This window comes from Nelusetta ayraudi, unplaced genomic scaffold (genome assembly GCF_046127955.1).
Source record: "Nelusetta ayraudi isolate G7.1 ecotype Tasmania unplaced genomic scaffold, CSIRO-AGI_Nayr_v1 ptg000031l, whole genome shotgun sequence".
In the NCBI taxonomy this organism is placed as follows: Eukaryota; Metazoa; Chordata; class Actinopteri; order Tetraodontiformes; family Monacanthidae; genus Nelusetta; species Nelusetta ayraudi.
This window is the reverse complement of record NW_027466081.1, coordinates 5,221,925-5,248,587: the sequence shown is the minus strand read 5'-3', so window position 1 is coordinate 5,248,587 and position 26,663 is coordinate 5,221,925. Positions and strand designations below refer to the sequence as shown.

The window sequence follows — 26,663 nt, the reverse complement described above, 5'->3', positions numbered from 1 at the left end:
TGTATGCCCTGCCTCGGGACAGGTAAGAAGGGGCCTCCATACATTGGCATCATGTAGGTTGAAACTTTGTTAAGCCACACTGAGTAAGGGGTGGGTGCCACTTTTGTATTTAGTCACCCGGATAGAGTAGTTAGGCAGGCAGGCTTTTGTTTTCTTGACCAGTTAGTTAGTCTGTGTTTCGTCCCCTAGCTGCTTAAGTTGTTATTTTGGCAACATCCATGGTCCCCCGGCAGCGGCTTGTTTTGCTTACGTTTTGAGCCCTTTGGAAAAGGAAAAGACACTTTTGTACATATAAATACATGTGTGTGTGTGTATATATATATATATATATATATATATATATATATATATATATATATATATATATATATATATATATATATATATATACACACACACACACACATATATTATACATACATAAACTGTGTATATGTATGTAGGTAGGTATCTATATATATATATATATGTTTAATATATGTGTGTGTGTATATATACACATATAAATGCATATATGCATACATATATGTATATATATATACTTATATATATTATAAAAATGTATATTAAACATATATATATAGCGTGCATTAAATATATAGACATGTTTTATATATACGTATAAGAGAGAGAGAGAGAGACTTTTCACTTCTCTGCGCTGAAGAGCGGGTAGGTTGCAGGTTCAAATCCAGCATGGACCAGAAGTACAACACTTGTGTGTTTGTTGATGTGTGGGTCTCAACCAAACCAAAATCAAAACCACAAAAAGTTTTATTTTGCAAGCCAAAACCAACTTTATGTTGTTTTGGAGCCAATAGGAAGCTTTGTTTTACAGGAGCCAATAGGAAGCCTCCTTTTGCACTGACCAACTGGAAGCCTCATTCCACACAAGCCAATAGAAAGTAATCAATCCGCCCCAATGACACTGAACAAATGACAAAATGCCACATCTTTTTGTAACATGATTAGTGTTTATTTAAAATACTCCATCTGCAAATGTTTGCCTCCATTTAAAAACAGACAAGTTTCACAGCTAGTAGCCTACATAGTAAGCAAAAAGGAGGGGATTGTCCGTCAGTCAGTCTGTCTGTCTGTCTGTCTCTCTTTATTTTTAAACAACCTCATTAACGTTTGTTTGTTCAGAAGCTCATATCAGGAGGGGCCTGGGGCCGCGACCATATATGTCTGACTTGGAGAGGTGGAGGTCGGGGGTCAGGGGTCAAGCTAGAGGAATGAGGGGCACAACAAACAGCTGACGGACGACATTGGCTGAAAACTTTTTTTTTAACCTTACGGCTATGTTGGGCCACCAATCGCTGTAGTGATCCACAATGTGTAAATCCCTCCTGGAGTGTTTTTTTCCTTCTTTTTTTCCCCCGTGTGGCCGACTCAGACTCTTTCTAACAACTGTTGGGGGTGGGGTGGGTTCTTGTCCTCTTTAGGAACACTAGAGGAGGGAACACAGCATTTTCCTCGCTGATGTGCAGACACTTTTACTGAGACGGCATTTCAACACCACTTGAATTGACAGTAAACAAATACATCTTTCTTTTCTCCACTCTTCTGAGGTCTTCAACATTCTGACGGCCCTCAGCGTCTCGGTCCGGGTGTCCCGCTAAACATGTCAAAGACGAGTCAAAGAGAAGAGGCGGGCCTTTGGAAGTGATACATTGCATGTGTTGTACTAGGAGTAGGATGCTAGAGGCAGGTGTAGTGTAGGACGTCAGTGTCGGGGAGTTTCAGTTCCCGGTGAAAGGAACGACTGCGCGGATAAAAATCCTTGCAAGAATTCCAATTTTGTGACTGCCACATATACGTATGCACGTCGTTGAAGCGCAATTATTTCCGCCAGACGTTTTCTAATGGGCACATGAGAAATAAACAATTGCATTTTTCTTAATAAAAAAAACAAAAATAACAACAAACAAAAACATAATAACGTGACTTTTCAATGTAAATACTCTTGATTTTCAGGTTTGACAATCTCGCAGCTTCACAGCTAGGCTTGGCTGGGTCGTACAGTAGTAATTCCGGGGCGTTCCGCTCCTGCCCCCCGCCCCCGTGTGGATGAGTGGTGGCGTGACGCGGTTCATCCGTGGCCGGCCGGCCCGCCGTGTCGGCGGCCCCCCCGCCGAAGAATCCCCCCCCTCCTCCTCCTCCGCGCTCGGAAACCTACGAGAGCACGGCGATGGAGTGCCGCACGCCGATGAGGTTGTCGGCGCTGAAGGAGCGCCTCATGGCCGCTCGGCTCAGGTCCTTGTACTTGTCTTCGCACAGTCTCGAGATGGCCTGCGTGGTCAAGCAGAAGGAACGGAAGCCGCTGCTTAATAGCCTTTCATCAAAAACATCAAGATCTCCGTGATTGATGGAATGTTTGTGCAACGGAATGGCAGATTACTCCACAGAGCGCCAGTAAATGTCTCGTAAATGAATTATTGAATTGAAATGTGTGTGCTTTTCAATAAATGCCCAACATTCTATCTCTGAAAAATCAAAGCTTTTGACTGGTAGTGTTTACACTACCAGTCAAAAGCTGAGAAAGTGCAACGTCAATGGTAATGACAGTGAAAGAAAATACATTAAATTCACAGGGTGTGTGCAAACTCTGGACTGGTAGAAGGGAAACTACTCAATCAACGACTGAAGGTCTAAAGCCTCGCAAAGCAAAGGAAACGCAGCTCTGTGCACGTTTCCTAATGTTTAAGACTGGCATTAGCAGTGGTGAAACATCCCAAGGGGAAGAGAAAAAGCTCATCTGGAGAGACATAAATCAAGGTTTCAGATTTGGACCCAACGAGCGTCACCGGAAGTGTGGATTTAGAAACTACTCGAACACTGCGCGCCTTTTACTCTCCCTGATGATACGCGGCAGTCGTCATCTTCGCCAGCGCTGTGTGCTGTCCGAGGTCAGAGACGCTCCACGACCGTTCTCACCTCCAGTTTCTGGGCGCGCTGGTTGTTGAGGGGCTCCAGGGGGAAGCTGAGGTTGTTGTCGTCGGCCAGCTGCCGCAGGTCAAAGTAATACTTGGCGTAGACGCTGGCCGGCACGTTGATGTTGAACTGGAGCAGCTCCAGGAACTGGCGCTCCATCTCGTTCCTGCGGGGCGGACAGACGGCCGTCAGTTATGCATTTTCAGCATCTCGATGGGCGGCGGCCGGAGGATCCTGGCGGGGTGGATGGAGCCGCGGGACATCGGTCAGTGAGAGACGGGGGTTCAACTGCTCTGCTGAGCTCGACAAAACCATTTTCAACGTCCGTGACCAACACGTCTTCACTTCAGCACCGGGTGACGGCCGTTAGACGGCCCTCGACTGGCAGAACCTTGCCGTTACAGCAGCTCAGTTTGTTTGTACTTTAACTGTTATTTCTGTGTTGACGCATGCATTGACAAAAACAATGATCACAGGTCTAATGGATCCAATGTGCTGAGGGTCAGATGTGTTTTTGGAGGCTTTTGTAAGCAACAGCTGCAGAAGGCGGAAAAAGAGTTTCTAGAGACTTCCACAGCAGACACTGATTTTTCTTCACAGGACATTCACTCTCACACTCTCTCTCTCACTCACACACAAATCAGCTGTGTATCAGTGTTACAGACTGTGTCAGGCAGTCTACAGCATCCACCACCACCACCACCACAATCATCATCATCACCACCACCATCATCCCCACCACCACCACCATCCCCACCACCACCATCACCATCATCACCATCACCACCACTGTAGCGGAGCGACTGTAGTGTCGCATCATGATCATCATCACCACCACCACCACCATCATCATCATCATAATCCCCACCATCAACATCATCATCATCCCCACCATCACCATCATCCCCACCACCACCATCAATCCCAATCATCATCACCATTACAATCATTATCACCACCATGATCATCATCATCACCACCACCACCACGTGAGAAGCACAGTGGGGCGTGGTTGCCAAGGAGACCGCATCAAGGATGCTTTGTTGAACAGCAAAGGTAGAAAGGTGGAGAGAGAGATATAGATAGAGAGAGAGAGCGAGAGACACACACGTGTGTGTGTGTGTGTGTGTGTGTGTGTGTAGTCTGGTCTCCCAGAGCAACTAATGGAGTGGGCGAGAGCCACAGCCATTATGCAGAAGCAGTGAGAGCACTTGAGACGCTCCCCTTGCATCTCTCCAGCCCGCTCCCCCCCCCCCCCGGCCCCCCCCCTCTCCATCCGGACCCTAGCGCGCTTACAAAGGCACTTCAGTGGCGGCAGGGAGAACAGGGCTGGGGTGCAGGTCGGGTGGAAATGAGAGGAAGGAACCGGAGGAGGGATGCGGGCGAGCTGCGTGCGTGCGTGCGTGCGTGCGTGCGTGCGTGCGTGCGTGCGTGCGTGCGTGCGTGCGGCGGGCGCACTTTTCGACCTTTGTTGCTTCCACCTGTACGCGCACACACACACACACACACGCACGCACGCACGCACGCACGCAGGGTGGAAACTGCGGGTGCTCACAGTCCGACCATCAGCGGAGGTGCTTCAGCCTCCATCTCTCCCACCACTCCTTCTCCTCTGTCTGATTTGAGTGCATGTTGTTGTTGTGGTGGTGTGTTGTTGGGAGGCGGCGTGTTGTGCCGCTTCCCTGTATATTGGTGAGGGAAGCCTTTCATACTCTGGCGTCGGCGGTACGGATGGAAAAGCACAAGGACGACGAGGTTTGAGATGAGGGGAGGATTTTTCGATCTTATTCCTCCCCTGCGTGTCTGCGAGCAAACTCACATGTCCTCCACCGTGATGTCTTTGAGGATCTGGCAGTAGTCGACGTTCCACACGGCCTGGTCGTCCCAGACCTTGGAGGCCAGCAGGATGGCTCCCAGCACGATGCGCTTCCAGTTGGCGGGGCAGATGTCCAGCTCGGCGTAGGTCAGCAGCCGCTCCAGATACACCTGGGAGAAGGAAGACGCCAGTTGAGGGACTTGCAGTTTGTCAGGCTTTGAGCGAGCGGAGGTTTTATTTCAAACATGTGTGAGGAAGAAATTATGTAAAAAAAAAAAAAAAAAGTTGGCAAAACGAAATGAAAGTCAAAAACACATGGAAATAATATGAACATAACGTGTGAAAAGGAGTGGGAGGAAGCATTTGCTCATTTACTGTAATGGACAATTATGTGGACAAGGGGCAGCCCTTGTCCACATAATCGCACTTGCACTTCAACTGTTTTTTTAATATATTTTTTTCACTTACAGTTAACCAATGCCAATAATGGGAAAAAAAATATAACCCATCTAGGAAAGTCGGAAAAAGTCGGAAAGATTGAGTAGCTTGAATTTCTTTGAAGCATCTAGTTGGTAAATAACGTCACCGTTGCTTTGAATTTTTATCCTCACGTTTGAGTGGCTTTGCATTATAAAAAGTGATCAAGTGAGCAAATCAAATGCAGGGCTACATCTTATTCATTTCTTTGAAAGTCTCCATGAATCTGATTTTCAATGCAATGTTTTTAGAAACTAACTCCTGGATTAAAAGGCTTTTTAATCATCTCTGCAGCAAAATCTGTGCCCATCAGACCTGAGGCTGAGTGCATTTCCAGTTATTGGAAACAAGTCTACTGCCCTCTGCTGGCCAGTTGAAAAAAAAAAGAAAAAAGAAGCAGGTTCCCAAACTTTTCCACGCCAAGGCCCCTCAAACAGCCTTAGCATCTGGCAAACCAATAGGCAATGTTACAAAAATAATTGAAAAAAAAACCCCAAAAAAACAACAACAACAAAAAAACAACAATTTTTGAATGTTTTTTCTTATTCCTATTTGCAGCCTCCACTTTGAAAACCACTGATTTAAAGCACTAAAACTGTGAATTACTTGACCGACATCGTAGATCCTGGGCGGTGGGATGAGCGGACGCACTTACTAGGGTCACAATGGCACATTCTGCAGTGAGCTGTGCAGCGCTGAAGAGCGTTCTGACAAAGCGGTAGATCAGCTTGTGTTCTGGGTCCACAGAGGAGTAGTCGTCTGGCACCGGTTCTCTCTGCACGGGCCGAGCAGCGCGCACACACACACACACACACACACACACACACACACACACACACACACACACACACACACACACACACACACACACACACACACACACACACACACACTTTAAAGGTGTGTAGCTTGACCTACTGGTAATTTTGAGCTATTAGCAAACGGCTGAATGGGTTTCAAGCAGGAGGCCGTATGGAATCAGCCTCTCTCACCGATAAGGGATGCAGCTTCTCATCAAAGATGTCCAGCGATCGGCCCGAGTCCCTGCAGAACACGGGACACGCACGTCAACTCGCTTTGCCAACACAACACTTTAATACCAAACAAATGAGATGACATGAAAGGAAAGCACACCAACCTGTTTTTGATGTGGTAGTATATTGCTAATGTGACACTGGAGAAAGAAAGAAAAACATGGTCAACATGAGCAGGGTGGTTTTACATTTATTTTTTCAAACACAATTTATGTTTTTGTGTGTGTGTGTGTGTGTGTGTGTGTGTGTTTCTCTCACCATTTGATCGTGCTCTTGAGGTTTGGCTGGCTGACGGTGTTGTCGTCGATGAAGATTGTGGAACAGGAGCTGTACTTCTTTGACAGCGGGCCGGGAGACACCTTCGGGCAGAGTAATTCAAGACCGGCATTAATTAGAATGGAGCAGTGGTGACAGACGCTTTTAGACAAGCTCCCGACGTGTCAAACACGTCCACCCTCGGCATCGCCGACAGCTGCTTTCCCAGCCTGCGCCCGCCGAGTCTTTATTGGTTGGGGATTAAAAATAATGGAGCGGCCCGGTGGAGGTGGTGAAACTACAATCACCGCCTCGCCTCGTGGCCGTCCGTCTAAAAACAGCTCTGGGGTTGCAGCTTAGGCGACGACACCGTCAAGGTTCCAATAGCAGAAATGCAAGATCCGAGCTCGACTTTGACAGGCTGCAATTTGGAAAGGACTTGTACATTCCGGTGCAGATTATTCCAGAGTAATGTTTGAAAAAAAAGAAAGAAGAGGAAGCATGAAGGCCTGTGAGCAAACTTACATGGCTGATATGGTTTATGTGGTTGCTTTTCCTCTTGTCCCGTACTGCAGAGGGGGGACAGATGTCAAGTGAGAGGTTAGTATACACTCCACAGCATTACACACTGTGCAACACAAGGTCTTGCAGACTGGGCAAAGTCATCAAAGACAGTACTGGAGATCACTCACTGTCTGTCTGTGACTTGCTGAGGAAGATGGTGCTGGCCCGAGCGTGGTCCGAAGGGTTGGACTCAATGGCCAGTTCTGGAAAACAAGAGGAAATTTTATTCTGATTAGTCGTGTCAATGGAAAACTTGATGAAGAGATGAAAAACGAGCTGACGCGGTCCGTACGGAGCAGCACATTTTGTGATTGTGCGACAAAAGAGGTTAACGGGAAGTTAAAGCGCTGGAAAGACTCGTATCGCCCCCTAGTGCGGGGGAGGTGTAGGCGTTGCGTGCGTTCCTGTCAATAATCTGATTTTCTCAGCTGCGTGTAAACGGGGACAACGGGAGAGAAGTTCGATTAGACGGGAAAACCAAATTATGAGCTCGGTGCGATTGAGGTCTACACGGAAACATAGCCACTGTGGACGGGCCTGACAGCACCTTGCACGGCAGCAGTCAACTAGACGTGGGAAGTGTTCGGGTCGGAGAAACGAGCAGGAAGAAGTGCTGTCTGATGTCCAGTACAAGCTGACGTCTTTCATCCAAAATATGCACAACAGTATTTGAGCTAACTTCTGACATGCGCCTATAAAACGGCATTGCTACGACTACAAATAGCTCTCGGAAGGGTTTTATTTTTGGAAACTCGGACGCAGACAGAAACAACACAGCAGCGTCTTGAAAGCGATTTCGAGCGCCAACGAAGGCCCGTTGTAGATTTTCTCTCCGCGCTTGCGAACCTCCGGCCAGCTCCAGTTACGCTAGCGCGGCTTCCTGAGCCACATCTGTGCAGAAGGCGCGTTACGTAAAGGACGGTGGATTAGGCGCCGGGTGGCACTTGTCAAGTGCGGACGGCGAGAAGGGACGCGAGGAACACGGGCGGGATTGTTGGACAGATCCTGACCCTTAGCCTGCCAACAGCTGCTCTCAGCAAAGCTCCCCTCCACACGCCGCAGTCTGCAACAACATGTGGGTGACGCGTGGGCCCGCTGCCACCGCGCCCAGGACAGGACAACTGCACAGAGACATTTTTCACATGCTTTCGCCAGCAAGTGGCCCATATCGCACATGAGCAAAAACAACAAGTGGCTTTGAGTGGTGGGGGTCGTTCGTGTCCCGGACAAATAATGTGTTCAACTATTCCACTGAGTAACAAAACGGGTGAGAAAATATAGATGCATTTAAAGTAGCTTCGGTGTCGTGCCATGTGACTCAGCCTCTTCAAATTCATACTCGAGGTACTCGAGGAATAAAGCGCACAAAATAGATACACGAAAGTGACAAAGTTTTTTTCCCCAGTAATATTACCTTGAAACATTTTTCTCGATAACAATTCTGGGAAAAGATTTATTTTGTTCAGCACAATTTCATATATTATCTCACTAGATTAATAAGAAAACCTATACTTTTTGTCATTTAACACCAGTGTAAAAATTCAACGGGACATTCATTAAAGCCACTGGTCAAGCTATTAGAAAGTCAGTTGATTTTTCAGAAAGTAGGCATGGCCGCTGTAAAACAGTTTTAATGCCAATCTGTCATTTCTCTTAAGCTTCAAGAGTGAGTTTTTGTGAAATAAGGTCCCATGTTGTGCAAAATACCTTTGCTAGTATATTTTCTAAATACTATATTTACGTCCATTATGTCAGTGAGGCAGAGTCCATCCCGTAGTTCTCTAACTGCTCCACTACCAAACAAAGCTGTGGAAACCAACCCTTCGTGATGTCACTATGGACACCGATACCTTCCTTAAGGTCAGGGACATCACCTCCCAACCTGGTGTTGGTTTCATTCTCAGAAAACGCCTTGTTTTGTCCCTTTTTCCAAGCATGCGAAAGGTCCAACAAAAGCATCAGTTTCACCAGCAACCTGAAACCAGGCGACTTTTCAGGTGGCTGTAAACAGAGGGCTAAACGTGGTGTAGACTGGCGATCTCATTTGGACAATAAATCATTTTAGGGGGGGAGGAAAGAGACCCCAACATGTGTGTAATATTGGACATTTTAAAAACCCTCACTACGTTGTCTGTTTATTGATTGACCGGAAATTGTTTACTTGCACCGACTGTTTTTAAAAACCACATTGTACTCCCATTACACACATGAAGCATACAGGCAGGGAGCCCGAAGTATCGAAGCCACCGGGGCATGACGGGTTGTGGAGAAGCGAGTGGACAACCTACCGTCGGGAACCTCTCTGTCGCTGATGTGCTGCAGGTAGGGCACGGTGTTGTCGTCGCTCACTTCAGTGCTCGTCTGGAATTCCTCCAGCCGCTCCGCCGGCTGCCTCGACGGTAGCTTGGGGCTCGACTCGGGAGAGACGCAGCATGACAGCGTGTTTCCCATTCCAACGGCGGGCGCAAGCCGTACACCTCTTCCGACCGAGTCCGAGTAGTGCAAATGTTTTGTGGGCTAACTAAAATGAGCTCCCCGCTGCCTCGCAGACATTACCAGTCTATAGTCGATGCTAGCGCAACACTGTCTGCGTGTTTAAACCGCCGCTGTCCACCAGCTCCCGGGGAGTGCATTCCTGTCCATTTGAGGGATACGCGCGATGGTCCAACGGCGAAACAACACTTTGCGAAACCCGGCTGAGCTCACCCTAAGGAAATATGTGACAACTATTTGATATTAAACGCAGGGGAACGACAAACAATTGAGTGCACGCAGCGGCCAACTCATTCATTCATTCAATATGCTAAAGTTTCGCTGCTAGGCGGCTAGTTGGCGTTAGCTATGGTTAGCTCGTCTCGTTAACTTTGGTTTCACACAAGTTACACTATTTTAATCATGTAAGCACCATTAACGTTGCCAAAAGGGTAAACATAGAACTCTGACGCAAACCATCGACAATACTTGTAAAACAAACCCGCGGATGTAGTCGCTTTCAATCGGTGTGCAAGGCAAATCTAGCCCGAGGATTTTGTGGCCTCCTGATGAAATCCGGGGTATGAAGACACAAAAACACAAACGGAGGCGAGAAAGTCTCGATGAGGTGAAGCTGACTGCACTTAATCCTATTCCCTGTTCCAAAAAATATTGCTAGAATCGGGCCGGGGCAACCCATTAATGTGTCCACCGGGTCAGATTTGTGCTGGTTGTGCTCCCCGGCTCCACCGCCGCCATCTGTTGAGGGACTCCCAAACTGTACTACTTGGTACGGGTACGACTTAACCCCGCCCATCGAGGGACGCTATCCACTCCCATTCGCCAAGAAGTAAAAGAAACAGAGAGAGGCATAGCCGCTCATTGGCTAATAGAGCTGTCATTGGAGACGATTTAAACAGATGTCACGCAGGAAAAACGCGATCTCGTCCTCTATCTTATCATTATTTGCCTTCAACAGCTGTAAGTCATTCTGTGTCAAGACTTTGGGTAAACAGTGACTCAATAATTTCGACTCATGGTGACCGTAAGTACAACATACTAATTTCTTTCTACCATGTTGCTACTTAATGTAGCTTAAACACACTACTTTAATGAAATGTTATACCAAGTCGTTGCACTTTATCCGTTAAAATAACAGTCAAAAATAATTTCATAGAAGACTGTATGAATGGAATACCCCTGTAATATTAATTAAAACTAGGTGATGATTTTGAAAATCATCACCATTTTCCACATCAGCATTAATAAAAGCCAATGCACGTGATATTCAAGAGCAGTTTATTGCAACATTACAAGTGTTTTACAAAAGAGTGATGTAATGTCAGAGAAACAGCACTTTCAAATAATGAGCTGGTATTGTTTTACAATGTGAAACGGTCGCCAAACAGCCTGTAATGCAATGCATTTTGCCCCGAAGAGTCTCCAAAAGTATTCTTAGCTGCTTGCTTGTAAAAGTGCCATGATTAAAAACAGTTTACAGTAAAAGTTAGAAAAATGTTACAGTTGTAGAAATTATATTTATACACACTTCTGTTTCATGCATGCATGAGCCGGACACCAACACTGGATGAGTGAATTACATGAGGTGGAACTGATTTCTTTCCAATATGCTCAAGATTAATCTCAGGTATCTGATGGCACGAGTACACATCCCTCAGCTTGTGGCACTGATAACGTTCTTATTCATAAACTCTGTTCAGATAGACAATGTTATGCTGCTCTACAATAAATAATCTTTATAATAGGCATGTCAAAAAAATAATCAGTTTTTAGTCAAATTTAAGTAAACATCTTAGGGAGTACTGCAAAGCAAAAATAACAAAAAAAAGTGTGATAGGTCTCTGCATGTTACACTCCATCATATGCTGCCAGAGGAATGTGACAGAAACATAAACATGCACAATGACAGAATCAGGTTGCATGTCATTCTTTTAAATTATTCCATGTATAAAGGGCTCCATGCTTTTCGTCAGCCCTGAATCTGGATTATAGACTGAACATTGTAGAATAGTTATACACATACAAAAAAGACAGCTTGACCATGAACATCTTTGTTAAAAAAATAAGAAAAAATAATTTCAACAACGCTCTTTCTCAACTGAAAATGAGTGCATTCCCCCAAATTAGTTTTCTTTTGGGGGGAAAAGAGATGTTGACTCAATGTCCACAAACTGGTTTCTGGACCTTTAAAGGGAAAGTTCAACATTTTGGCAAATTTGTCCATTTCCATAATCAGTGTAATCATATGAATAAATACAGTCCAGTTAATTTTCACTGCCTGCACATTCACTAAGCTATGAAACAATAATGTAACATAATGATTGTATATGGTTACTTCATAGCATGGTGAATTAAGCAATTTTGTTCACTGAGCAACAGGCACTGATAAATAAAGACAACGTAGCTACTCATACCACTATAGGGATAATGGCAAAAGGTGAGTTATAGAACACAATTGCAGAAACTGAATAAGTTGTTTTGAGATGATCACAATTATTTTCTTACTTCAGTTTGTAATGAAGGCCATGGTAACTGTTTTAAATCAAGGGGATAAATGGTAAGAATTACAATCAAATACACACAAAAGGCTTCGGTGAACAGTAATTCTGCTTTCACTGATTTAACTCTGAAATACAATAAAAAAAAAAACAACAACAACAACAAAACAAAACTATGATCAATTTTCTTTTTTAAAAAAATGTTGACTTTAAAAAGGTTCTGTGAATGGTCAAATGAAATGTTACACATTCCAACTGCTCTAAGAAGCTTTCTTTTTTTTTCTACAAACACTTATCGATCCTAAAACAGAGAGCAGCCACCCAAAAATATCGTAAAACATCTCCAGCAAAGGCCTTTTTCCTCTTACACTTAGCTGCCATGACGGTGGGAGGCCCGGTGGAAAACACCAACACACATACACTGTATCTCTATTATACATCGATGCATGGTACAAGTATGTAAAGTCGATTTCGATCGAGCCATAACGTTATTTTTCATATCAAATAAACAGATATACACAATGTCTACACATGCTTTAGAGTTTATGTACAGTAATATAAAAAAATAGACAGACAAATACGTACGTGTATCTTGTCAAAAAAACGACAAAACATCCCACAAAAAGGATTTTTTTCCTTTCCATAAAACACACACACCTAGATGTGTAGATATTATTATTGGTATTGGTATTATTGTATAACACAGGTTTAATGGTCGCCCGCCGCTTCTGTAGATTTGACAAAGAATCCAGCCGTGGGCACGCGTTAAAAAATGGCTCTGGAATTTATATTATTTTACAGACTACAAAAACATCCACGATATTGTAGAACACTGAAACAAGAAATGTCGCTCAAACTGACATGGAAACACGACAAGGAAAGTAAAGTCTGGTTGCCTCGTACAAATGTGAGCTTTCTCACAACCTGCCTTTTTTTTCGTTTTGTCCACACACACACACACAGACGTGTGCGTGTGAATTGTGCTTTGCCTGAAAAGTTACTTCAGCGTGACAATGAGGGAGTTCGAGGCTGTTTTTCCAACATCTGTGCATTGTCGAGACTCACTCTCTTCACTTGGATACTTGACTTGGAACGAGGGTTTACGTTTTTTAGCACATTGTGAAAAAGTATTGGAGTGTTGGATAAAATACAACCTTTTAAAAATATACTTTTACAGTTTTAGATCGCTATGTCTACTTAAGGTGTGGCTCAGAATCTTTAAAAGCCCCAGGTTGTTTGCATTTTCAAATGTTTTTTCATCTCTGACTCCAGTGGAGCTGACTAGTATGTGTTATTATTCAAAAACAAAAACAAACAAACAAACAAAAACAATAAAAAAAAAACCAAAAAACTTTATATTCTCCTGAAAACAGCATATTTAAAATCCAGACGCCTTTTCATTACTTAGGAGTTCACCGACAGGCGAGCAAATTTGTTGGAAAGTTCTAGTCCTGTGAATTTTGCTTTGGCAGTTGTTAGCATCTATTAAAGGACCAAAATAATAATTTCCCACTAGGTTGTCGATTCTGCATTCTGATTAAAACTTAATTCACACCGACTGCAACTATGTGACCTCGTCTTAAAAAGTCTTGAGAGGTAAACAAACCATTTTGGAGTTCAATGGGAACATACTAACAAACAGATGACATTAGTGTGTAAATATATACCATGTGGCTAGATTGTGTTTCTGGAGAAACTCTTTTTTTTTTAAAGGCCAAACTTACTGTAACATCTTGCAACTACATAACATAACAGAACATTAAGAGTTGCTTTGTATTTGGCAGTTTTCCATAAAAATTTCACATCAGAATACTTGAATTATATTTCTGATCTACTATGAAACAGCCATCTTGGAACTCTGTGAATTATTGCTAATGTAATAAACACATCACCTGACTAGAGAAATGAGGTCAAACTGATATGAGGCTGATAAAACGTCCATCAACAAGCCAGATCTTCCTCACTGTTCTTAAAGGAAAGCATTTCAGAGCATGGAGATGTTTTAATAGTGATACTAAATATACTGTTTTTTAAATATGTCATAGTGAAAGTTTTTTTTAGTGTACTGATATTAAATAGATTGTATTTTTTTTATTTTTAAATGTGTCATAGTAAAAGCCTGCCATAGAGACGCCAGTGTAAGCAAAGTCAGGCCAGGGCGACTTGATTGTAAAGAGCCAGTTGTGCGCAAACCGGAATGCCAGACAGGCAGAATTGAACAGTCGATGTATTGGAAAATGAACCGAAATGCTACGTTACCCAGCTCACCATTCGGGGTGGGAACTATTCAGATTTATGGCAGTAAAGGTCTTTAAGGGCTTTGAGTTCCTCAATTAGCGTCTTGTTTTGGTTCTCCAGGACGGCGACTCGATTCTCCAAACACTTGACGTACTCCTTCTTCTTCCTGCGGCATTCTCGAGCTGCTTCCCTGCATGACAGACAGCACACCGTCAAATATTTAGCCTGCAGAGGATTTGGAACCTTTTGGTTTAACATCCGCCGGTCGCAATTGTTTTTAAAGTCAGTCAAGTTTTAAAGTCCTAGAAGTTTTTTCGACTGCACGCGAGCGGCGCCAAGGCGTACCTGTTCTTCATGAGGCGGACTTCCCGTTTGCGAGTGACCTCCTCGGTAGCACCTTGGGTTGGGAGGGCGGGAGACGAAGCCATGACCACGCCGGAGGCGATGGTGCTTGTGGGTGCGGTTCGGATCTGGTAGGCCTGAACGTCGCCGGAGGCAGCTGGACAGTTTGAGGGCGGATGTTAAAAATAAACCCAAACGCTTATCTGCAACGCTGGAGACACTTGCAGGTGGTGCATCCTAACGGAGGTGCGATGATCCCTAAAACGCTCACCTTGGACCACCACCTGGTTACTGGGTACCAGTATCTGCTGCCCGTCGCTGGTCTGTGCATACTGCAGGATAGTGGCGCCAGGCTGGGCGGCAGCTGCCGCGTTGGCCATGGTCAGCGTTTGAAGGCCCTGCATGCCATCTGTACCGTTGTTGGCCAGCTGAATGGCGCCACCCTGTGTGATTGCGACTGCGTGATTGGAGAAAGGGACAGACGCTGAGTGGGGGGGGGGGGGGACCGAGGAGGACGGCTTATCGAATCGTGAAGGGTGAGAATAAACACGACACCGAGTCCGTCCTGCCGATCGCTATCAGCGGACGAGACACGAGCCGTCGCGTCTTAATAGGCTGAACTTTGTCACTACAGCCGGCGAGAACCCACTGTATTGGCCGCTGCTGGTCTGGTAGATGGGCGTGGGCACGGTGACGGTGGTGATTGCAGGCGCCGCTGCAGCGGCGGCCGATGAATCCTCCTCAGCTCTCTCCTCCTCGATCCGAGGTACAGCCGGCGCGTCGGACGAAAGGTCATTAAGGATTTTTCTGTCAGGGGGGAAAAATGTGAAGAATTACCCATGAGATCAGAATCACAATCAGCTTGATTGGCCAAGTTTTTGCATGACAAACAGGGAACTTGACTCGGTGGTGGAATAAAGAAAAGTATATATGCAAGTATACGTTATATAAAAAAATATAATGTATATAAAAGTATACATTAACATGTGCAACATATACCTAAATATAAAAAATATATACAAGTCTACATAAATACACAATAAGCTGACAAGACTAACAGGATCTGCTGTTGGGTTAGTGAAATGAGGTAAGGCGTGTTTATTATACCGTATGTATGTACATATACATATATATATATATATATATATATATATATATATACATATATATGTATATATATATATATATATATATATATATATATATATATATATATATATATATATATAATATAAAAAAAACATATATATATATATAAAAACTACGGAAACTACTGCAATTCCTGTGGTTATGCTGTGAACCACTGTGCAATGAGCCATCAATGTAGCAGCTCAGGGAAACAGGAAAACAGTCCATAAAATGATTTTCCAACAATTAAATAAAATGGAAAAATTGACTTCTTGCATCTCAATGTCCAAAATATGGGATGCTGATAGAGTTGCACACACGGACACACAGACAGACAGACAGTTACCTGTATGAGGGGCGCCGGGACAGAATTTCCCTGCGCTTCTGAGAGTCAGTCACACTGTCAACGGACTCCTGGGAGTCCTCGCTTTCTGCAATGGTGGAGATCTGGAACAAAAAGCAGTTGGGTATTGGCTCGGCCTGCCTGTCCGTCTTCGTTTCCTTCCCCGCCTTACAACTGCAGCAAGTGTGTGAGTGCGTTTGTGTGTCTCTACCTGCACGGTCTGGACCTGTGGCGACTGAATAACAGACGGCTGCGCGGCCTGGATGACGCCGTGGACCTGCACCGTCTGCCCGTTGGGGAGCTGCACTAGCGTTACTGTGGGACCCGTGGCTGAGGCGTGACCTGTTGCCAGTGTCACCTATGGCCACAAGAGATTCCCCATGATGCCTTGCAACACAAACGCTTGCTTGTCTTTTCAAAGATGTTTTGTAACATCCACCAAACAGCTTTTTTTTTTCTTTTCCCAATGTTAACTTTCTGCTGTTGACTGTTGTTAACTGTTACCTGTGCCAGAGTGGCGATCTGTGCCTGGGTGATCTGCTGGCTCTCCGTCTCGTTCACAGCAGTCTCCACCCCCTGCTGGGCCTCTACTGCTGACTCCATCTTCATCTGCTCAGGTATGGACGGAAAGAGAGCCTGTTAAAAACTAATTTTATTGTGGACCCTGTTATGTTTTATGGACATTTACACAACTTACAAAAACTTAAAGCTACAGCCTTGACAGATGAACTTAGTTTGAGCATCTCTGAAGTTCTAAATGTGTGTTGTTGTAGTGCTGTTTCCTTACAAGGTGATTGCTTTCATTTCAATAAATTGTTCAATATGAAGAAATAACCACTGCCTGCTTTTATAAAAATACAGTATATTACTGTAGCGCAAAATGTATACAATATTTTTCCTAAAATTCGTATAAAAGTTTTAATTGGTGCAAATGAAAAGAAACAGAATTAAGATACTTAAGAAATAGCAAAAATAAGTTTACCTAACCTTTTTTTTTTTTTTTTTTTAACAAAACAGGTCATACTGTTCAAATGATATATATATATAAAAAGAGTGTTGTCAAGGTGGGTAGGTAGAGTGGTGTACTTATATTTTCTGCAGCAGTGGTTTGATAAGTATGGCAACAACATAATAATCTGACAATAGTAGATACACAAATGGTCACGGAAATACAACAAAAAGTGCTTTGGGGAAGGAATAAATATATTGGATGAAATCTGATCCAATCAATCTTTTCACTTGATGACTGTGATCCAACATTTCCTGAATCCCTGCATTTCAAATGGGCTTCTCGTTGAGGCTTTAATGGGCAACACAAAGGTTTGTTGTGATCTGGGCAAGTTTCACAATTTATGCAATGAGTTATGCAACACCAGTGTTTGTAATGACCAATAAACCCACTTGTAAGAGGGGATGAGGAACCCTGACAATCCACGGCACAACATTTCATTTTTTGATTAATTAGGGGGTAATCTGATTTAAATAGTGTTTCTTTAGGTCCTGCAGAATTTCGGGTCACACTAGGCAGGTTGAACTGGCATCCCGGTCTGGCTCGTGGCGTGTTCTGGGCGCGCCCGGGTTGACAGCAGCGCTGGAGACGAACGTAATGAGAGGGACGCGATCTCCGTCGTCTCCGTCCGCCAGCGCGCACTGTGATCTCACACCGTGCGTAGCGTCTCTCCGCCGCATGATTGGCTTTACACATTTCTCCCTCTGCTTTTCAAAAATCACTCGGATGCTCCGTGCGTGTGTCTGCGTGTGTGACAGCGGAGCCACATGGCCAGGCAACGCCCCCCCACCCCCCGCCCTCCCTCGACGCAGCGCGTAAAGAGACGAGAGGAAACCGAACAAAAATGAACATAATGAGGAGAAACACATGTGAACGCACATAATAGAACGACATACGAGTTCTATCTTCAGGCCCGAATGGTTGTTTTTCGACGTGAAAGTGAGGGCGGCCTGCTGTGACCGAGTTCCAACTAGTCTGGATTGTTACGCAATGAAACAGAGATATTTATCAATGGAGATCGGGGGGGTAATGCCGTATTAGCTCGTGGCAACCTGTTTCATTTGGGTGAAAGCTGAATCACACCAGCGAGTCGCGTTTAGTGTGAGAGAAAACCGCGCAAATGTTGCGCGCATGTTGTGTTTTCGGTCCGTCACGGCGGCACGAACAAGAGTCACGACAATGAATGAGTGTCATCCCACTTTCTCGTGACCCGGCAGCCAAACTGTCCCTCTTATCAGTTGGGTGTCACATGCACACACACAGAGAGACGCAGACACGGCGCTCACTTGGCATGGGGCTACACATTCCCCACTAAAACAGCCGCAGCCTCCCCTCCCTCCATCCTGCAACAAACACACCGCGGCGCCATGATCTCTTTGTTTCCTTCGGGCCGAACCCGACCAGACCGACACTTTGCGCGGCATCGCGCCGTCACTCCGAGCCCCGGACACGGCCACGTCCTTACCGATACTGACTCCCTTCGTCACTCCCAGGCCTCCGCAGCTCCACTTTTATTCTGGCCGACACGTAAGAGCCCGCGTCAGGCTACACCTCCGCCGCGTCACCGGGAACAACAACACGGAGATTGGAGAGGGACGAGAAAGCAGATGGCGACACCAGGCGGAAACGACCGATTCGGCAGCGGAGACGGGCGGAAAATGCCGAGGGGAGACGGAGCGTAACGACGGCCGTTTCACTGCGAGGAGTTACTTTTTTGGGAGGATAAAACGTCAATAGTTCATATTTTAAAGTGTATTAATTGTATAACAACAATAAATCTAGGTCAAAAGCGAGAAACTGTGCCTGCAATTGTTAATTTGATGGTGGCTTATTTTTACGTTTACATTATGTTGTCCTAAAGCAACTTGATTTTGTTACGGTGACATGGGTCAACTACAAGTACATAATCTCAGCATATACTGGCCACCTCGTGACGTCACCATCACATACTGCACATATTTTCCCACCACGTCTTTTTTCACCTGTATTAATTATTTAGTGACTAGCAAGTGGTTAGCACTCCTGCTAACCACTAGGGGGCAGCAGAGGACCTTGTAAGTGCCCGCAGCTCGGCTCTGCGTAGCAAAGAGCCAATCAAACTAATGACGCTATAAAACTTGGCTGTAGAATAATTGTGAGGACTAAGTGACGTTAGGGCGAACTCCATGACACGGAAAAATGAAAATGCACCAAAACCGAAAAGCCTTTACAAGAAAAAAAAAAAAAAGAAAAGAAAAGAAAAAAGGCCACAATAAAAAACAGTTTATATAAAAACATAACTTTCAAAGCTTAAAAGTAAATATTATCGAAAATGTTCTGCTACACAAAAATGCAGCAGGGCACAGAATAGTATATATTTCTTAAACTGGGACGTGTAAATATTTCTCGACAAGACCCAACACGCCCCCCTTTCGCCCTCATCGACCCCGCTTTCCAATCCGCCCTCCCCTTTCCTCCCAGATGGTGGCGCTGCAGAGCTGCGCAAATTCTCTGACCATGTGCTCTCAGCCTCCACCTCCCCCCCACCCCCCCCACCCCCAACTCTTCCTCCTCTTCCTCCCCAGTGACACAGACAGAAGAGAGCTGCTGGTGTCATCGTGTAGATATGTGGAGTTTATCAAGGCAATTCCTTTTACAATCCTCCCGATGCTCGTTGTCAGTGTTTTATCTGTTTAATAGCATTTTACTGTTGCGCACCATAAAAAAGAAAAAGAAAAAGAAAAATCACCATTTTTATTGTGACACCAAACACATTGTTGAGGGGTATTGACCAAGCCTGGGTAATGAACGGCATTGAATTTTCTGCAAGTTATATGAAAAAAAAAGAAAGAAAAAAAAAAAAAGCAGCGCAGGAGGAGAAGGGGAGGGAGAGAGGGAAGGCAATTTGGACCTTAACAGGAGAGGAGGGGAATTATTGAGGAGTCAGGAGGAAGCTTGTTCTTCACGTCCCATTTAAGCTTTCACAATGGCTGCTTTTCAAATGTTTTCTGGCTTTTCACGGTCCTCGTTCACATTTATAATATTTAAATGACTGCTTCTGCTAATATTTCGACATAAAAAGCACAAAAATGGACCTAATTCAAAAGTAAAAAAAAAAAAAAATTATTTTTTAAATGTGACTGTTTAAGTGAGGATGAGATAACGCCAATTTGGCAACAGAGAACTTAGCAAGTTTTCTCACTGGCAGATAGTGTATAATGAAGGTGCAGCGTGGAGAGGTGAAATGTCCCGCTAGCTGCCCGAGGCTGCCTCTGCTATCGTACTTGCAGAAGGTCTTTCAGATTTTAAACCTAGCATGTATTTCTTTAAGGCATGCACACTGACATAGACTCACAAGTAGAAGTTCACATGCACGACCATGATGCATGTCGTTTATCTGAGTTAGTCCAGTTATTAAAGCGATCAAGTTACTGTTGCACTAAGTGGTTTGCAGAGTTGTTGCAAATCTAAGCAATCTTGATTTTCATTCGTGTAACATGCACCTCAGATGTGCATCTGAACCACAATCACAATCCACTGATGAGTTTCAAATGGTTTTTCAGAACTGGTTGATTCCTGAGATTGTAGGAAGTCTTATCTGAAGACTGAGTCTCACTGTAGATGCTTGTGCACTGTTCCCACCTCCTCCATCAAAAAACCCTTCTGGTTTTTATTTCACATTTTACTTCTCTCACGCGGAAAAAAAAAGAAAAAAAAGAAAACCTACCGAAAAATGATGGCGAATATTAATTTGTGGAGGGAGAGACGAGGCGCGAGCTCCTCGCGCAAAAGAGGATGGGATGGAATAATTTAAGAGAGGGAGACAGAAGTGTGTTCACCATGTATAAATAAAAACCGACTCAACGTGCGCGCGCGCACACACACGCACACACAGAAAGAATCAATAGAGGCATTTGGTCTATTATCATAAACACACAGTGTGTGTGTGTGTGTGTGTGTGTGTGTGTGTGTGTGTGTGTGTGTGTGAATGCGTCCTTGTATGTGTGTGTTAGAGAGAGTGTTTGCGTGTGTGTGTGTGTGTGTGTGTGTGTGTGTGTGTGCATGCATGGAGAGAATGGTGTTTTTATCTCCAGATGGTTGACTGAGACTTGGCTGCTCGCTACAGAGACTCAGAGACAGAAAAAGAGAAAAGCAGGCAGAAGGCAGCTTTTCTACTTGAGCTCGACTTTGTGCGTCTGCGCGTGCGCGCGTGTGTGTGTGTGTGTGTGCTGCGGGCGTGCGCTCGCTCGTGTGCCATGTCTGCCAACCTGCTCGCATTGCGCGGGCGCGCGCACATGTGTGTGTGTGTTTGTGTCTGCGGCTGACCTTGAGGAAGGAGGCTCAGTTGGAGGAGAGAGGGATGAAGAGCCTCCCCCCCACCCCCCACCCAACCCCCCGGTAAAGAACGACAGGCTTCTCATCCTCCGCCTGCTCCCTCTTTTCTTCTTTCTTCATCTCAGCCCTGCTACGCCCCTCCCCCGCCCCCCACCCGTTTCAACTTGTTTCCTCTCCTAATACTTGTTTTCTCTTGTCCTTTTTCATCTCCCCCCCTTTTTTTAATCCTCACCCGTCCGTCCGCTCCTCTCCTCCTGTCTCTCCACATCCGCGTTTGATGTTCTTTCTCTCTCTCTCTCTCTCTCTCTTTTTTGTCCCTCCCGTCTTCCAGTCCCCACTTCAGTCCCTTTTCATTGTTCCCTTTCCTCGCCCTCTTTAGTTCCTCTCCCATTACAGTATCATCCAACCCTCAGTTCCTCCCCTCGCGTCCTTATCTCTCTGCCCCTTTATCTCCTCTCATATCGCACTCCGTCTCCGCTGACCCCCTCGTGCGCCGTCCACCTCTTATTTTCCTATTCCCCTTCACTTTACGACTCTTTATCTCCCACGCTGAATAATGCATTTCTCCAACAATCCTTTGCGGCGGCCAAGGTGTTTTGCATGAAAAGAAAAAGTGACAGAGGGGAAAAAAGGGAGACATATGTCTGAGGAAGAAAGAAGAGCCGCGATTCAAATGTCAAAGTAAAAAAAAAGAAGAAAAAAACCCTCTCTCTCTCAAAAAAAAAAGCTTTGGAGACAGCAGGATGTCCAGGGGGTAATTTGAAAATCCTGCACCAGAAGATGGTCAAAGGGAAGGTGTGACAGTCCGTCTGAAGTATGATTTATATTCACAAAGGGTCCGAAAACAGAGCTCAGTCACAACACTTGTAGCAGCTTTGTTCGCGTTGTCATATGTCTTTTGCATGATTTGGCACGTAGGCATGTTGTGTTTTTTCTTCCTCTTCTTCTTCTCCTTCTTTTCTTTTCTTTCTTTAAAAATCGCTTCAGCACACAGACGCCAACGGCTTTCTTAGTATTTGCAACTGGGTGAAATTCTGTCCCGCCAAACAATGAGACTCCACATTGGTTATGTGGATTAGGAAATGTCATCAGCGTCTCCGCTGACAAAGTGGTGGGTGAAAAACGGGTAAAGATTTCAACTTCGGGTGAGCTGTTCCTTTAATGCCCATGATATTACTTAAAGCAAATTCTATAGACGAAACACTGTTTGTGTGTGCGGCGGCGACACACAGTCCACACTCGCAGCATTGGATAGTGTTCAGAGAGACTTCCCAGCTCCATCCATCTTGTCCTTGTTTCCACCGTGACCTTTACAGGAGGAACGGAGGAGATGCGAAGAGGAAGAGGGGGCCATTAGCGATGGAATTTGTCCTTATAATTGTCACCCAAAGATCCTGCTGTGAGTTTTCACTAAACAGACTGATGCCCCCAGCTGTGCCAGAGCTGCTTTATCTTATTGATAACATGAAAGAGGCAGACGGCGGTGGTGTTTTTTTTTTTACTTGCAAAGTTGCCAGATTAGGGCCTGTGAGATGCAACATTTGGTGCAAAAAAGCAGCTGCTCTGAAGTGAGGTCCTATATGATGCCCATTTTCAGACTCATATTTCTCATGCCAGAGTCCAGTGCCATGGCATTGGTCAATTAAGTGATGTTTTTAGCTTCCTGCTAAAAAAAACTAATGCTGAGTTGGACCTCCCACATATTTCGAATTGTCAAGCCAGGTCTCAACGAAGGGGCACCACACCTGGCTGGATGTGTGAATATCCTTTGTAACATCACAAGTGCTCTGTGCTTTAGTTCACAAAGCGAATAAAGCAAAGCTTTGACTTTTCTCATTCCCCAGGAGTTCAGATGACATTCCGGAGATTGTTGTCAGCGAACGTTTATAAGGTGAATTCAGCATCATGTGGGACCTGTAAGGTGGGTCGGCTCTGCCTACCAGCATGCCACTGCCCAACACCACGGCTGCACTGGCTGCAATTATGCATATTGTTGGTCCTTCGGGAAAGTTTTTGTTTCGAAAATCAAACTTAACTTCAACTAAAGATTTACATGACGGCAAAGAAAATGAAACTTTACGTAGGTTGTTTTTTTTTCTGGAGTTTGTATCTTCTAGTTGTCTTGAGTCCATCCCTGCAGCCTCTTCACACTTCCTGCTGCAGCATTTACATTCGTGCACGACAAGAAACTCTATGATCAAGCCTCATCGCGCGGCAGAAAAACAAGACGCCGTCTACTTTTCCGTCTTCCGTCTGTGAACGCGAGCTCCTGCTTTTAATGTCTGAGAGAAGCGGTTTCTCATTTCCCTCAAGCAGAGCCCGAGAGCGAGCAGAGGAGGAGGTGGATGAGGTTGCGAAGGAGGAGGAGGTGGAGGAGTGGGAGGCGGGCGGCGGAGGCCTCGGCAGGGCTATTTTTATGAGACGCGCAATAAAGATATGGAGATAAAGCATCTATATGCTACCTGAGGACTTTTCTCAGTGCTCGCGGCCTGGCCCGACAACCCCTCATCTTGTTTCTGCTCGCCGGCTCCCGTGGAGGATAGAGAAAGCAGCTCCGAGATGAATGAGAGTAATAACCCCACTGTCAGGAGAGAGAGAGCGGCGGGGTGGGTCATGATGGTGTAAACACCAGAGCCAAAGCTCGCAGGTCTGCAGTTCTATTTTTACCACGACACCGGGGTGGGTGGGTGGGGGAGGGAGGAGGACAGGCGCTGGGTGCGGAGGGGGAGGAGACATGGGGATGGAGGGAGCGAGCGAGGGAGGGAAAGAGGAAGTGGTATGAAAATGTGGGCTCTGCATTATTCATGGAGCCAGCGGAGGAGCGTGAACGGCGGCTGGGACCTCATGCACAGCCTGCACATGCACATCAGTAATTTGCACGCTTATGACAAATTCCTGTTGACATCTCAGATCCCTTAGCTGGAGACCTGGAAAAAAAAGCACACTATCTTTTTGCGTTTTAATTTTGTAAGTGAAAAAACCCATCAGTCCCATAATGATGGCGGATGGAAAAAACAAACAAACCACAAAATACAAGTCGGGTCTGTGAAGGTGATAAATCGCCAGTGAATAATCATTCACCGATGAGTTTTTCTGGCCGAGTCTCATCAATATTCAGCCTCCAAACCGAGTCTGTTGTCGCACATGTTACATACACTGTTTGGTTTTTCAGCCCACGTGGTCTGTTTGTGCTTTACGTTGCGGTCCACGTGCCTCGTAACTGGCAGAAGCGTCACGTTTCCATGGCTCCCGGCCGCAGAGAGGGGAGCGCTGCGTTGCCTTGACCCTGAATCCCTGCCGGAATATCAAGGGCAGAGCAAGAAGAAAGAGGAGAATAATAAGCATGCGCAGTGGAGATACACTAACTATCTGCGTTCCTGGTATACGCTGTAAATCAGTGTTGGTGAGTAATCTATTACGAAGCAATCCACTACTCCAATTAAACTACTTTTTGAGTTACGGAGTAATGTAACTAGATGACTGTGATGAAGTTGGTAATTACATCATCATTACATTCTCAAGTAACGATTTTGTTACTTTTCCAAAATCTTCTCATTATTTTAACAGTATGGGCTGTGCAAAAGGCACCAGTGCTATACGTGAGTTTGTTCTGTCAAATGTGCAGTTTGTGTTCAGAGAGCAAACGTTGTGTATTTGTGTTAAGAGGACAGAGGACAAAATTTGCACTTGAATAAAGTTAATTGAAAAGCACTGAGCAACTGTTACTTTATCTTTTTAACTAAAGTAATAAGTAATTGATTACTTATGAAACAAAGTAAGTAAAGAAGTAATTAGATTACTTTATTAAGGAGTACCGTAATCAGTAATCAGTAGTTGCATTACTCTTATGGAATAATCCCAACAACACTGACTGTAATGCTGCGGGCAATATTTTCTTGCCACACTTGATTCATCGCATCATCGTCAGCCTACCGGAGTATTGTAAATCTGTCATACTGTCATTTGCGGTATGAGGCAAAATGTGGCGTATATTATTTGACATTTGAAAGTCATTGAAAATCATTTGGAACTCAATTGAAAGTGAACCTGTAGCTGGAAAATAAAAAAGAGTTTGCACTGGATTTCATTTAAAACATCGGTGAAATAACATACAAAATATTTAGTGTCACTAACTATTAATAATACTCAGCATTTAGGAATACAAAAACAAGACGGACAACGAAAAACTGTTCCAAACCTCTTTGAGTAAAGGGCTGCACAAAGGGACAGGCGAAGGAGGAAACACATGGAGGCAACAGAGAAAGAGCTGGAGGAGGAAAAGGTCCAATTTAGCATGCAGGAGTTCTTTAAATAAAATAAATTAAATCTTTAATAAAATATCACATGTGTTGCTAAGCTACCTGTGCCACCGCAACGGAAGGAAAGAATATAATGGAATGGAAAGAAAACCGTGAGCATTCACCCTTAAGACAAGAGCAGAGACCTCCAAATTTACTACGGCTGAGTTTGCAAAGGAGGAGGGGCCGGGGACGGTGGGGGGGTCCGCACAGCAGAGTGTTTTTGAACAGCACGCCAAAGAATGGCAAGAGCCATTAGCAGCTCAATCACACCTTTACAGCAGCAGCAGAACAAGAAAAAATGGCAAGACAACGCACTCCAAACACACAAACACACACACGTTCCATTGTGAAGGTCAAAACCAGAGGTGCACAGATGAGAGCACACGGGAGTGTGTCGGGGGTGTTGGTGGGAGAAGCACCACCTGAGACGTCGACCCCGCCTCTTAGGGCTCTTGGCTCGGGGTAAAGAGACGAGGAGCAAAATATATAGAATCAGTGGGACTGCAGCCAGGCGAGCAAATCAAGCAAGGAGTCAAAGACAAACAAGACGAGATGGATCAAAAAGTGGGTCTGCTTCGGATGCTTTCTGCCAGTTTAAAGGGTCACATGACCCTCCAGGCTTAAGACAAAGTGACCACTCAAAACAGTAAATTGCACAGTACATTGCACAAGTATAAAAAAAAAAAATGCAGCCTTTGTTTCGTTAAGGGATGTACAGAATTTGGTTCCCGGTGTTGCGCCACATGACGTGACACGGAGAAGATGGTTCCCCCTGTTGTGTTTCCACCCTGTTAAAAACAATAAGGGGCGGTACTGAGAATGACCTAACTCAACACACTTTTCCAGGTCTTGGACATTGTGGGGTAACCTCTGCAAATTTGACAGGACATTGTTTTGACCTGAAAATTTTTGGGTCCCCA

The 26,663-nt window shown here is 44.9% G+C and overlaps 2 protein-coding genes across 3 annotated transcripts; both read right to left on the bottom strand.

The window, feature by feature from the left end:
* Nucleotides 1–951: 951 nt before the first annotated feature.
* ccnyl1 (cyclin Y-like 1) lies at nt 952–10,336 on the bottom strand. The gene is made up of 10 exons (XM_076031039.1): nt 9,366–10,336; nt 7,206–7,280; nt 7,039–7,082; nt 6,517–6,617; nt 6,363–6,398; nt 6,217–6,268; nt 5,880–5,999; nt 4,751–4,917; nt 2,935–3,097; nt 952–2,289 (listed from the first exon to the last, which is right to left on the bottom strand). Exons 1-10 carry the CDS (start codon nt 9,526–9,528, stop codon nt 2,173–2,175), a joined length of 1,038 nt encoding a protein of 345 aa, XP_075887154.1. The 5' UTR covers nt 9,529–10,336; the 3' UTR covers nt 952–2,172.
* A 495-nt stretch (nt 10,337–10,831) lies between these two features.
* Nucleotides 10,832–18,814, bottom strand: creb1b (cAMP responsive element binding protein 1b). 2 transcript variants are annotated; one of them, XM_076031034.1, is made up of 8 exons: nt 18,594–18,814; nt 16,624–16,731; nt 16,331–16,477; nt 16,123–16,223; nt 15,298–15,455; nt 14,920–15,105; nt 14,652–14,805; nt 10,832–14,496 (listed from the first exon to the last, which is right to left on the bottom strand). In XM_076031034.1, the coding sequence occupies exons 2-8, from the start codon at nt 16,726–16,728 to the stop codon at nt 14,352–14,354; spliced, it is 996 nt and encodes a 331-aa protein (XP_075887149.1). In that variant the 5' UTR covers nt 16,729–16,731; nt 18,594–18,814; the 3' UTR covers nt 10,832–14,351. The 2 variants fall into 2 exon arrangements, with proteins under 2 accessions (XP_075887149.1, XP_075887148.1); XM_076031033.1 differs by having other exon boundaries at nt 16,624–16,728; nt 18,594–18,810.
* Between the last annotated feature and the right edge of the window lie 7,849 nt (nt 18,815–26,663).

What these genes read in the sequence shown, in the direction of transcription:
- ccnyl1 (XM_076031039.1), bottom strand. Translation starts at nt 9,528, where the DNA reads ATGGGAAACACGCTGTCATGCTGCGTCTCTCCCGAGTCGAGCCCCAAG. An exon ending in AGAAGCTGCATCCCTTATCG is followed by an intron (nt 6,000 to 6,216) that starts GTGAGAGAGGCT and finishes CGGCCCGTGCAG; the next exon opens with AGAGAACCGGTGCCAGACGA. An exon ending in AATGTGCCATTGTGACCCTA is followed by an intron (nt 4,918 to 5,879) that starts GTAAGTGCGTCC and finishes TCCTTCTCCCAG; the next exon opens with GTGTATCTGGAGCGGCTGCT.
- creb1b (XM_076031034.1), bottom strand. Translation starts at nt 16,728, where the DNA reads ATGAAGATGGAGTCAGCAGTAGAGGCCCAGCAGGGGGTGGAGACTGCT. An exon ending in TCCCGGCGCCCCTCATACAG is followed by an intron (nt 15,456 to 16,122) that starts GTAACTGTCTGT and finishes CCCCCCTGACAG; the next exon opens with AAAAATCCTTAATGACCTTT. An exon ending in TAACCAGGTGGTGGTCCAAG is followed by an intron (nt 14,806 to 14,919) that starts GTGAGCGTTTTA and finishes CAAACTGTCCAG; the next exon opens with CTGCCTCCGGCGACGTTCAG.